Below are 12,986 nucleotides of genomic sequence, written 5' to 3'. Positions count from 1 at the left end.
AATAATTTATTTATATAATATTATTATTTATAAGATCAATGCACATACATGATTCTCTAAAAATAAGTAGATAAATAAATATATTAATAGAAACATAAACTCAATTCCGTTTAGATATAATGATTAACAGTGCATTCAAAAGTAATTGCTTTAATTCTTACTGATTTTTTATTTAAGAATTGACATAATTATGTCCTTGTGCTTCGAATTTATTTTAAATGATTCTAAATATTGCCAGTTTGTTAGAAAGGAGCTCCACTGTACCTGCACCGCATGCAACTACAGACATTTGGGATTCAAATCGAGAATGGAATGGAATTGTCCCAAAATAAAGGCAAATATTATTTATGCCAGGGCCCTGAGAACTTTTTCAGCCAACGGGGCTGCGTGCATATTGCGTTGGTAAAGATGAGGGGGGAGTGGCGGTGCGTGCATTTCAGAACAACATCATATTTTCGGCTATGTTTATTTACACTTAAAGCGCTATAACAACAAATTGAAATGCAAAGGGCAAGTTGGGCATAATGCATGCATGGCTCACGACTGACCAAAGGAAACAAGATCATATAAGTGGCATTTAAGCACTTAAACATACAAAGTTGTGACAATAAAAATGCGTGTGTATCAATTAAAATAATTTAAAATTTGCCGCCCAGGAGTGACGTCACAGTTGCCTTCAAGAAGATGCTAGCCAAGTCACACACCCCGCCAGTACTGCCAGACTGCTGCTAGCAGAGTACCACACCCAGCAGCGTTGCCACAGAATCGATCGCGTGCAATGTACTAACGCCAGCGGGCAAGCGATCTGTGATATTCAGCAAACGGTCACACCAATCCGACGCGAAGTGAATCATATTGCGCACAGCAAAATCAGCGGATAAGCGAATTTAAGCGACAAAAGAATATTAAATCGGCTCTGCCGCTGCAGCAACAAGCGTTAACAACAGCAATGCAATCGGGCTAATATCAAAACACCCCAAAAACGTTTCCAACCAGTGTGTGTGCGTGTGTTTGTGTGTGCGTGCGCTGCGCATGTGTGGTGTGTTTGTGTGAAAAGGAAGAGAGGTGGAAACGCACACAAAAAACGAAAAGAAAAAGAGTGTACAGCCGACGACGCGCAGACGCATCTCGAAATTGTTGGAAGAAATCGCGAGTGAGAAGAGTGCGCGTAGTGAGAAAGGAGCAACAAATTGCGATCGCATACGCGCTAAAGACATAATTCGAAGATGGGTTGTGCCGTGAGTACAGCACGCGATAAGGAGGCCATCGAGCGGTCGAAGAACATCGATCGAGCCCTGCGGGCGGAGGGCGAGCGGGCCGCCTCGGAGGTGAAACTGCTGCTGCTGGGTGCGTCCGCCTTCCATTTCACCTTTTCACCTCTCTAGCATTATTCCGGTATTTCCCCCCTTTGCGAATTCTTTGCTGAATTTTGCGTTGTGACCTCATTATTTTTTTTTCGTTCGCTTGCTTTGCTTGGGCGGGGTGGGTTTCCGCTGGGTGCCGTTGCTTTGCGCTTTCGGCTGTGGTGAGTTGGGGCAAGGATTTTTGCCGGCTTTTCCAGTGCGAAAGGATCTGGAAAAGGCTGGAAGGCATGGGAAGAAACAATACAATAGAGCCACATTACAACGAATTAGTCAGACTAAAATCACAAAAAATTAAATTTTTTTTTAAGATTACCTATCAGTCTTTATTATGAAACAAAATTATTCTAGATAGCAGTTTAAACATAAAAGTCAAAAGTCGAATTCAAACTATGCCATATTTCGACTATAAAGATGTATGGAATGGAGTAAGTAGACTCCACACAGCTCTGTTTATCTGGGAAAACCAATGTTTGTGTGGCTGCTTGGGGCTAAACAAATCCGTCTGTTCGTAGATCGTGCATTATGCAATGTCTGTGTCCAATAATTCGTTGGCGATAAGGGAATTGAACGTAAATTGAAACCAAATGTCGGTTTGGCTGTGCGGATACACTCGATTCTAGATTCTCGGTACCCAGTGCTCGCTTCTCGTCTGCTGGCACGCACTTTTCAGATCTTTTGGATCGATCGAATCGCATTGCCGCAATGGAAACATGTTTGTTGATAGTGCAGCGGTTTCCACTTTGCAGGAAAAACCATTCAAGCGACGAGGCGCCATCGTATCGCATATACAAACATACATATATATGGTGACCCGACCTCTGCGGCAAATGCAGTGAAACTGAATGCCGCGCCGCGTTGCAACCTTCTGCAATTAAATTTCCACTCGCCGATTTATATGCACGGCATATGGGAACGATAATATATTTCACCGTGTGCGTGTGTACTTTTCATTTCATTGCCATTCATTTGCGAAAAACAATGCCGTGGAGCTTTTCCTCCAGCGCGGCTGATTGGCCAATGAAGCGGGCCAAGATGACTAAGGCAGCAAGTGGCAGGCTGGAAAGTACAGACAGGACTGGCTATGCAACACTACACCTAATTTAAGTTAACTGATATATAGGGTTTACTGTACTAAATTGATTCATAATGTGAAATGTTATCATTTCAAATAGATTTTTCTAAAAGAATGATGTAAATTAGAAAATGATGTTTTAGGAACCTATGCAAAGTGTAGTTTTCATTTACATTTCATTCAGAACCCACTGCACCTTGCACAATGTTTGTTTCCGAGTAACCACTGTATTTGCAGGCTGAAAGATAATGAGGAAAACTGTTTGCCTCAACGAAAAACCCTGTAAACCGGTTTGGAATATGTCCGCTAAAAGGTGCGGGAAAGTTCTACCATTTTCATCCCCATTAGAAGATATCCCCTATTATCTCTCAGTATTCCAGCTGTTTTCGTCCAAACCCCAGGTTGACTAGTGTAAATGGCTCTGGTTTACATAGCCAAGAAAACAGCTTGCACCAGTTGCATTTTGGAATTTAGACCAACATTTTACACTTGATTCAATTGTTTGCACCTTGTGGGGCGGCGTGTGTTCTGTAATTTCTGGATCATGATGAAAACCGATCTCTGATCTCCGATCTCCGAACTGCTGCTGCAGCTCTCCTCCGACTTCCAGCTGAGTAATTGGCCGTTTTTGTTGCTGCTTCGTTGTTTGTTCGCTGACATTTCAAGTGGGGTGAACGATATTAGCGCAAATAAATGGGCCCGCCAACAAATGCAGCTGGCGCGGCTACACGGAAAGAAAAATCAGTGTACGAAGTGTTTATTCTCAGAAAATTACTCTTAAATATGATAGATTTCCTCTATAAAGTGTGCGTTTATAGACACTTTTGTTTATTTCGTTATTTCAATAATAAGAATTGTGTTGATTTGATGTTTAGTGACTAAAATAATAAATCCAGCATCCCAACATTTCTTTAAAAAATATAGTTTTAAAGTATATTTTCTCGAAATGCAGTATAGACATTGGTTACAATTGATCTTATTTAGAATATATACTATATATATATTTTTCTTTGAGTTTATTAGTAATTTCTCCCAGTGTACCGCGACTACTTGCTCGAATTGGAATCGGAATTGCCAGCCCCCAACGCTGCGCTTATTGTGTAGATTTAATAAAGCTGCTCAGCTGACACTCAATTTATATTACACTCAGCTGCCTCCCCTTTTCCTTACGCTCCCTCCCTCTTTCCATACGTCTTTCAATTGAAAAGCACAACTTTTTCACCCGTTTTGCAACCAAAACGATAGTAAATTACTGCATTATTTTCATGATATTTGCAGAGAGAGAGAACAGCAAACCGTGGAGAGAAACAGAATTCCATTGGGGGGCATGAGTAAGCAGCTCGGATATCTGTAAAAAATAAAAATAAAAAATGAAAGGCGAAGAAAATAATATATAAACAAAATAGTGTCATGCTGCTGGCGCACCAATATCAAAATCGGCACCCAGACTGTCAACTTAATAATCTTCAATTATTTAAGAACTCACTTACCAACACATTTAAACTGAAAGTATCATTGGGCTTATCAAAATTATCGCCAAGCGAGCGACCTTATACATACGTCAATTTCGATCAGCTTACTTACTACTTATATACTATATGTGGTTAAATAATTGATGTACATATGTGCATCACATATAGGAAATTTCACGATAATCGAGAGATCTGCGTGAAAGTCACTGTGTGGGTGGGTGCTTCCGTTTTCATCTGATTTAATTGTTTACTTTTTCGGTGGGTCGGATCAATTTCACACTCTCCGCTGATTAACACATTTCCCACTTCGATAACTGAGGCCAGGCGCCATTTAACTTGATTACTCATGGCGCAAACACTTTCTTCTTACGATTCTCCTGCTCTCGCTGTCTACAGCTATTGTTCTTTCTTCTCCTTAGTCACCGTGTTTCCAATGAATATTCTAACGTCGATCAGTAATTATCTAACGAATTAGTTGGTGCAATACGTTGCACACAGCTTGGAAAGTTAATAAGTTATAGAGTGACAACTGCATGTCTTTCAATTGGTTTTAAATTTCCTATCCCGCTTAATTTATATATAAATATAGTAGTTATATAATTATTTAATAAATAGTTAATAATAATAATTTTTTAATAGTTTTAGTACGTTCTCTGACACATGGAAAAAATATTTGAGTGTTTATAATTTCAATTTCTAATAAACATAAAAAAAAAAGTTTAGTAACTTCTAACAACTATAAGATATATTAATAGAAGCTAGAAATCCAGCATTCTCCGCAGATTCTCTTTTCGCCGATATTCACTGTTTTATGATGTTAATTATAATACCGTTTGATGAGCTTGTAAACGCGGCTTTGTGCGTACCGCCGTTGTTCTGAGCCCATCTCGCTCTCGCCCTATTGTTGGCCTCTCGCTCGCACGCGCTGTCGCTGGGCGCTTGTTATGGCACAGCTAACGGTGCATTGATAAATGAAGGCCCAGCCACACCAACACACGCACACACTCTTTCGCATTTTGTTAGTATTATTATTATTAAATTGACCTTTTTCCAGCCGCTCATTTGTGGATTGCTTTGTTCGCTGCTTTTTTCCACACGGTGGCAAGTTTGAACATCGCCTAATGTCCATATTCGTATTCAAATCTGTCAATTTCATCATTATGCGGCGACCGTTGTTTGCCCATTATCTGCATTGAGCAGCCGTCTCTTTCGCTCCGACGCTTTTTTATGGCAAAATTAGTTAGCATTGTTCGGGATTGGTTGAAATTAAAGTGTTAAAAATACATTATAAAATATATAAAACATATTTAAGGTAATACTTATTAGCAGTAAATGTAACAGTGGCCATTAATGTAATGTATATTAACGTAGATATAACAGTGGCCATTTAATGTAATATAAATTAACAGTAGATGTAACAGTGGCCAGCACATAACAATTAGAGTGGACCTCATCCTAACACTTTATGGTACCTAAAACAAGAGTCTGCATTTTTTAATCTTCAAAAATGTATGTAACATATGTATTAAACTTACCAATCTTCATTAAATGAGCACCATCCGCCCAAGGGAACTTCAACCATGGGTGATTGATATACCTACGTATGAATAGCAAAAACAATTATAGTTTCAGTGCAAGTACCGAAGCGCTGAAAGTTGAGAAAAGTGAAAGTAAAGTCGAAGTTTTGGCTTTGGCAATTACCTAATCATCCGGTGGCTGGGAATGGACCCAACTACCAACTGCAGCAAAAAGTCGGCTTAATGCGCCATTGTTGCAATGCCCCAACATCGCGTATATATGTTTATATATAGCTATAGATATTCGAAATAGACATATTACTTGGACCGGAAGATTTGCCCATTTTCTCTACGATTTCAGCTTCTTCAGTTTTCAGCGAAAAGGGAAACTGGCGAGCACGTAATGCGATTATGTTTCATTCATTCGACGCAGCAGATGATGATAATATACATACATAGTACATACATAATAAACTGCCCAGACAAGCCCGTGTGTTTGTTGTTTATCAACGCTGGCGGGTCAGGTCTCATTTTACAATTGAAGGCACTCGGCGAATAAAATTATGCCCAGTTAATTTTCTCCGCCTTTGATAACTTTTGAGGAGAACTGATGGGTGGTTCAACGAACTCCAGGGCTTGGCCATGCATATTGATGTAAGGGAATGGAAACTGGGAAGTTCATAAATTATAATATCTATTGGGATTATCCATACCATTATAATGTGCATATAACTTGATCTGTTATCACATATTTTTGACCCCTTATTTGGATGGTGATCATGTCATTCGTATTGAAATCCGGCATACTGTATTATATGAGCATTTGCAATATACGATGTTCATTCATTTCCCAACTTGACCAGCGCAATTGAGCGTGACCTTTTGAGCCGCGCAATTGAGCAGCTTTTCTCGATCGTCTCATTCATAAATTCCACTTCCGTTCCCCTTGGGCAACTTAAAAACCCCTCCCCGAATCCGAACTCATCGATTCATTCATTCAATTTTACGCCCTGAACTTGGTATTTACACACTTCCTTCAAATGATTCTTTATAAACTTTAATATAGTACCCCTTAGCTGATAAACTCTGTTGAATTCATTTTGTAGGCGCCGGAGAGTCGGGGAAGTCAACGATTGTGAAACAGATGAAGATCATCCATGACACGGGCTACTCGCAGGAGGAATGCGAGGAGTACCGTCGCGTGGTCTTCAGCAACACGGTGCAGAGTCTGATGGTGATCATCCGCGCCATGGGACGCCTGAAGATCGAGTTTGCCGATCCGGGCCGGACGGACATTGCCCGTCAGTTCTTCACACACGCCTCTGCCGCCGACGAGGGCATCCTGCTGCCCGAGATCGTGCTCCTGATGAAGAAACTCTGGGCAGACGGCGGCGTGCAGCAGAGCTTCGCCCGATCGCGCGAATATCAGCTGAATGATTCGGCGGGATACTATCTGAATTCGCTGGATAGGATCGCGCAACCGAACTACATACCCACGCAACAGGATGTGCTACGCACGCGGGTGAAGACCACTGGCATCATCGAGACACACTTCTCCTGCAAGCAGCTGCACTTCAAGTGAGTAGTCATTAATTGCCCACTTCCGGTTGATTCGATTCTAATGGTTATGCTTTTGCTTTAGACTTTTCGACGTGGGCGGCCAGCGATCGGAGCGCAAAAAGTGGATTCATTGCTTCGAGGGCGTTACGGCCATAATCTTCTGCGTCGCGCTATCGGGTAAGATAAATATTCTAAGAATCTTAGGAATCTAATGCAATTGTTATATACTTCGTTACTTAGGTTACGATCTAGTTTTGGCCGAGGACGAAGAGATGAATCGCATGATTGAGTCCCTGAAGCTGTTCGATTCCATCTGCAACTCCAAGTGGTTTGTGGAAACATCCATAATACTGTTCCTCAACAAGAAGGATCTGTTTGAGGAGAAGATCAAGAGATCTCCGCTGACGATATGCTTCCCAGAGTACACAGGTAAGATAAGAGTGTAGGAAACAATTACATTTTGGGTTAACTTGATATCCTTTTAGGAACCAACACCTTCGAGGAGGCGGCCAGCTACATTCGCATGAAGTTCGAAAACCTGAACAAGCGAAAAGACCAAAAGGAGATCTACACGCATCTCACCTGCGCCACGGATACGAACAACGTGAAGTTCGTCTTCGATGCCGTCACCGATGTGATCATCAAGAACAATCTGAAACAAATTGGCTTATTCTGAGAGGGCGGCGGAGCACAAGATCTTCATTATTTAGCTGGCGTCGTAGTATTAAAGGAAAACGCGCATAAACATTTCCATTAAACGCTAAGAACTCGATACATTTACGCTCTTATGATCCATATATGTTTTAAATGCGTTACATGCTTGACACGCGTAATTTTAATAACCGATTTGGTTGCCAGTAGTCGCGGAACAAATACCATAACCAACTGCAATTTAGTTAACCGTGTCCATTAAATTGCACCCATAAGCTAACTAATTTAATCATTAGCCTAACACACAATTGTTAAGTTCGACAAAGGACAGCCGGTGGGTTTTGTACATCCTAAACCCTCAACCCGATCGGCTCCCTTTGGAATTTAGTTAAGTTTCGCGGGCTAATGGCGGTGACCAAGGGGAGCACCCCAACCAGGAATCCCCAGAGGTGTCTCCTTGGGCCCAAGCCATTTTCCGGACGTTTATTTTTTGCCAAGAGCTTGACAGCGTTATTTAAGGCGAACCTAAGGCCTGGAGTTGTAAGCCCTAAAATGTAACTAGTAAACTTACTAATATGTTTAGTAATAGCCTAAATAAAAGACAATTTATACAAAATAACAATTCGTACTTGAATGCTGCCAATGCTCCCCATTATTCCATTTGTGCTTACAGAGCTGACAACTTAGTTAAATAAATATTTGGATCCTTAAATTATGTTGAGCATTTCTCAGTTTGTTTAGTTTATATACCAATTTAGAGCTATAGCTTGTTCCTGTTTGCTCAAATATCTTAAAAATATTCCTTTTGTTTTAGGGTTAGCTTTTTAGAACTTAGCGTTCTTTCCCTAAAAAAAGGGATTTTCTTCGGAAAGAGTTGCAACTCTGGCTGATCAAGTTGGCCTTTCCGCATTTTGCTTTTTGTCAGGCATTTTGGATTAATTCGTTTGTTGAAATTTTCAATCGCTTCAGTGAAGAATTTTAAATCTACAATCGCCGCTTAAACTTGCAAGATGATTCGCGCCATGGTGATAACCAAATGGAGTAAGTCGGTGGTGGGACCACTGGCCACAGCGTGGAGTAAGTGAAGCAAGCGCACGTGTTTTTGTTTTCTTTAGAAACTACATATACTTACGCCTTTCTCCACTATAAAGACTACTCCACATTGAATCGCCTCAATGGCAACACTGTGCGCCCGCGGACTCTGTTCCAGAATCTCGATCGCAAGTTCTCCGCCGAAGGTGGCGGCGATGAGAAGCCCAAGAACGTGCCGCCCGGCTTTGCGGCTCCAGGCTTTCCATCCACCTTGGGCAACAACCCAGAGAACACTACGCGTAAGGATGTGCCCATTGGCGAGGTGCAGGCGCCAGCCATTTCCGTAGTCAACGCAGGCGGTAAACTGGGCAGAGCCGAGCCACTGGACGCCAGCGCCATCGTGCGCAGCAAGGGCACTTCGAACGAGGACAAGAAGACCGAGGCGCAGAAGAAGGCATCGGAGGCCAAGGAGGCGGCCGCCAAGCAGTTGCAGGATGTCATGGCCAACTTGCCCAGCAAGGAGCAGACCGAGAAGTACTTCTTTCGCGTGGTTGCCTTCTTCTATGACCTGACCTACCTAACAGGCACCTGGCTGCTCAACTTTGTCGAGCACAATATCGTTCGAAATGCCACGGTGCAGCACTACTGGAAGCGATTCCACGAAAAAATGGAGCAGGCCAAGAAGGATTAACTCCCAGCGGAGCCGAAAAATATATATTATACAACTCATGCGAAAGCAAAAAAATTAAACAACTCGATGACGAGTCCAAAATTACACTTGACTTGGCCACTTTTCCATCAGATTAAAGCCGAGGTGTAGCCATCCAGTAGCTTGGCCAAGAATTTGAGTATCTTGTTGCGAGCGGCCACCAGTTGGGGCGGATCGGTTTTCACCGGCTCATACATATTGGCGCAGTGAGCAGTTCCTACAAAAAACAATAAATGCTTATATTACCCGAGTTATATGAGGAAAATGTGTTGGTAAGCACATACCTTCTATGTATATGGTAGGAAGTGCTGGGCTAGTGGACTTGACCAAGCCCAAAGCATGCCAGGGATCGATGGAACCGTGCACGTACAGCACATTTGTGGTCCTTGGCTTAAGGGCGCCATAGTTATCATTGGTGGCGGACACCACCAGCTTTAGGAACTTGGCGTTCATATTCTTGGAGAACACATCCATGCACTGGCGTATGAAGAAGTCGACCCCGAAGCGATCACCAAATGTGTCAGCCGGCTTATCCGAGGTCTGATAGAAGCCGAATTCGTGGCAGGTCTGATATGTCCACTGGCGCATTCCCTTGGCCGTCTCCGAGTCCCAGGAAACGTTCTTCATGTCCGCCACCATCTTGTCGTACTTGTAGTCCAGACAGGTGGTGTTCGATTCCTTCAATAGCATGTCGTTGACGAGGCCCAAACGGGTTACAGGTGGACCCGCCGTGGTGTTGAGCATGACATCGCAGATCTAGGGAGTTTAAACATTGTTAGCATGGACTTGGTAGGGATCAAAGTGAGGGTGAAACACACATCGTCAATGGTGATTTTGGCATGAGGACTGTTGTCCTTGTTGTATTGCACCACTCCAGCAAAGTTGCCGGCCAGATTCTCAAAGAAGTTGGCCATGTCCAGGTCATTTTCAATGGAGTCCTTAATGGGAGTGCAGGTTCTGAGCATAAAATGGTTTACAAAATTAACATTTGTGCAAGATGATAACCTAATCCACTCACTTGAACTTCTCGTCCAGGCTGCGTTGGCCAATCATGTGCTTGAGTAGAATCTCCACTTGCGCAAAGCTGCGGGTCACGGCATCCAAGCATTCGGGCTTGTAGGAAGCTAGAGAGGCTTTGACCACCTCGAAATACTCCTTGAAGTCAACCTCAGCCAGCAGAGGACCACTGGAGCTGATTGAACCGTAGATGAGCTGGGGATATTTTTCGCGTGCCCAGGCAGCCAGCGATCCCGGATAGGAGCCACCAAAAGCGATCCATTTCTGGCCATCGCCCAGATTGAACTTAACCTTCATGGCGGTCACAAAGCTGGCCAAATCCTCTAGAGCCTGCTCCGAGCTGAGATAGTGCAGATTTTCGGTGGACAGATCAGCTGTGGGATGGCTCTTGCCATAGAAACGGTGCTCCAGCTGCAGACACAGCGCTCCAAAGTGCTCGGCATAGTGCACCCAGGCGCCTTCGCGCATCCACTTGGCCGACGCCTCGCCCTCGCCGCCGATCATCAGGAATACGGGTGCGGAGCTGTCATTCCGATAGAAGTCGGCATTCACAAAGTATCGCTGCTGCCAGGTGCGCTTATCGCTCGACTTGAAGTGATCCAATCGCTGCTCGAACCACAAATCCTCCGAGTGCAGGTTCCTTTGCAGGGTTGGGATCTTGCTGGGCTCCCCGAGGAATCCCTTGGTCAGCCTTCCGCGTCGAAATCCCATTCCAGAAATGGGCGCAAGCAGTCCTAGGAGCAGAAGACCCACTCCCAAGGGCCTCAAAACGCCCCCAATGAAAAGCATATTTGCCTCCTTTGTTTGTTCGGGTCAAGTAGAAATCGCAGTAATTGAAGTATTTAATTAGTTGGAACCTCGCACAGTGCCTAACTGTAAATAGCGACTGAAGGAGAGTGGTGTGTTCTATTTATATAGGCACCGTTATGTGTGTCGCACTCTCCTGATTATTCAGTTCTCGCTGTATTATCTATATTCGCAAAGCCGGCAAGACAAAACCAAAACATTAGGGGCATTCATGGTTATTGATTTGAATCATTAAATCAAATAATGTAATTTCAAGCAAAGAAAGATATGTCTATATGTTGTAAGTGGTCTGGTGACTTTACAAAAGTCAATTTAGCTTTTTTTTATTTGCATTATTTTTTAGCCAGATATTATCGATGAGCTTAACAGCGCCGTAAATGTGAACGTGTTTTCGAGGTATTTGTCAAGTAAATAAGAAAAGTATACATGCTTTTTTTAATTTCCACCTTTTTGTAATTTTAAATTCTCACTCAACTAACGGAATAGAAGATTCCTTTATTTTGAATGCCTTAATAAAGAATTCAGGTAGTTTAATAAACACCATAGAGCTTTTTTAAATATCTATACATAAGCTAGATATTATTGCGGAGTTTTACAGCGCCCTTAATGTTGAAGCTCAATAAATGTCTTTATCACAAATTTTACATAGGTTTATATAGTTATGTTTTTTTCATAATTTCCATCTGCATAGTCAGTTATTAGGAAGTAGCCAAATTTAGTAGCTAGATTTTGTAGCTAAGTATGGCAGCACTGTTGCTGTGGTATCATCTTTTTGCATTCTGAAAACGGTAACACTAATTGCGCGACAATTTGGATTGTTTACGTTTTTGTCCAGTTTAATTGTAATATATCTAAAAAAATATTGTTGTTATCTGTCATAATGGACTTCAATAGCCTAACCTACGATCAGAAGTTCTTCAATTTCACAGCGGCACAGCTGTCGGCAGAGCGTAAGTACCACATCCTTATATCTCTGGATCAGCGTCCTTTAACCATTAATTCCTTTTAAATAGGCGAACATATTGTGCAGGACATAATTAAGAAAGGCATTGGTCAGATCATCGACAAGATCAAGACACCCGCCACAGCGGAATTACTGGAAGCGGAGAAGGAGAACGTGGAGCGTCGTTTCCAGGCATCCGCCTCCAAGGGCCTGAAAGCCCTCAGGCAACTGGACAGCAAAGTATTCCACGTTCCACCGCATGTGCTGCATCCGGAGCACATGTTCTTCGAGAATCAGTATACCAGCGAGGAGGAGGAGCAGAAAACAGCCAGGTTGGAGGAGCTGAAGGCCAAATACAGAGAGGTAACTTGTAGAACCAAAGGAAACTAATTTGTTTGCCTAATTTCAATCATTATAATGGGAAAAGGATGCTTTTTGTTACGTTTTTATTAATGCTAAATCAATTTCAGAATATGGCTATGCTGGCGCATTTGAAGATTGAGGAGGAAAAGTACGCCGCCATGGATGATCTCATCCAGAAGGAAATCGAAATGCAGGATCGCGTGCAGCGAAGCTGCTCCTCCCTCAACATCAGCAAGCTAAAGCAGTTCTGTAATCAAGTGCCCCTGCAGCTAAAGAAGGAGACTTGATTAATTAAATTAACTAAAACTAATTTTTTAATTTAGATTTCCATTATCTAACTTCAAAACCAGTTTGAACCCTGAAACATTTATAATCACTTAAGACGTTTTGATATACCACTTAAACTTTTATTCTGTCGTTAACTTAGTTTTAAACTTAACATTAAAATTATTTTGAAATTGAACTACCCAGATTACTTA

The 12,986-nt window shown here is 42.4% G+C and overlaps 4 protein-coding genes across 4 annotated transcripts; 3 read left to right on the top strand and 1 right to left on the bottom strand.

Moving 5' to 3' along the window:
• The first annotated feature begins 814 nt into the window (after nucleotides 1-814).
• On the top strand, nucleotides 815-8,258 carry LOC6611081 (G protein alpha i subunit). The gene is made up of 5 exons (XM_002035602.2): nucleotides 815-1,347; nucleotides 6,532-7,003; nucleotides 7,068-7,162; nucleotides 7,226-7,414; nucleotides 7,471-8,258. Exons 1-5 carry the CDS (start codon nucleotides 1,227-1,229, stop codon nucleotides 7,659-7,661), a joined length of 1,068 nt encoding a protein of 355 aa, XP_002035638.1. The 5' UTR covers nucleotides 815-1,226; the 3' UTR covers nucleotides 7,662-8,258.
• Nucleotides 8,259-8,514: 256 nt separating this feature from the next.
• LOC6611080 lies at nucleotides 8,515-9,443 on the top strand. Its single transcript, XM_002035601.2, has 2 exons — nucleotides 8,515-8,713; nucleotides 8,788-9,443. Exons 1-2 carry the CDS (start codon nucleotides 8,647-8,649, stop codon nucleotides 9,357-9,359), a joined length of 639 nt encoding a protein of 212 aa, XP_002035637.1. The 5' UTR covers nucleotides 8,515-8,646; the 3' UTR covers nucleotides 9,360-9,443.
• LOC6611079 (putative serine protease K12H4.7) lies at nucleotides 9,351-11,353 on the bottom strand. The gene is made up of 4 exons (XM_002035600.2): nucleotides 10,396-11,353; nucleotides 10,196-10,334; nucleotides 9,662-10,133; nucleotides 9,351-9,594 (listed from the first exon to the last, which is right to left on the bottom strand). The coding sequence occupies exons 1-4, from the start codon at nucleotides 11,181-11,183 to the stop codon at nucleotides 9,467-9,469; spliced, it is 1,527 nt and encodes a 508-aa protein (XP_002035636.1). The 5' UTR covers nucleotides 11,184-11,353; the 3' UTR covers nucleotides 9,351-9,466.
• A 642-nt stretch (nucleotides 11,354-11,995) lies between these two features.
• On the top strand, nucleotides 11,996-12,970 carry LOC6611078. The gene is made up of 3 exons (XM_002035599.2): nucleotides 11,996-12,151; nucleotides 12,215-12,507; nucleotides 12,615-12,970. Exons 1-3 carry the CDS (start codon nucleotides 12,082-12,084, stop codon nucleotides 12,792-12,794), a joined length of 543 nt encoding a protein of 180 aa, XP_002035635.1. The 5' UTR covers nucleotides 11,996-12,081; the 3' UTR covers nucleotides 12,795-12,970.
• Nucleotides 12,971-12,986: the final 16 nt, after the last annotated feature.

This window comes from Drosophila sechellia, chromosome 3L (genome assembly GCF_004382195.2).
Source record: "Drosophila sechellia strain sech25 chromosome 3L, ASM438219v1, whole genome shotgun sequence".
NCBI lineage: Eukaryota > Metazoa > Arthropoda > Insecta > Diptera > Drosophilidae > Drosophila > Drosophila sechellia.
This window is presented reverse-complemented; position numbering and strand designations above follow the sequence as displayed.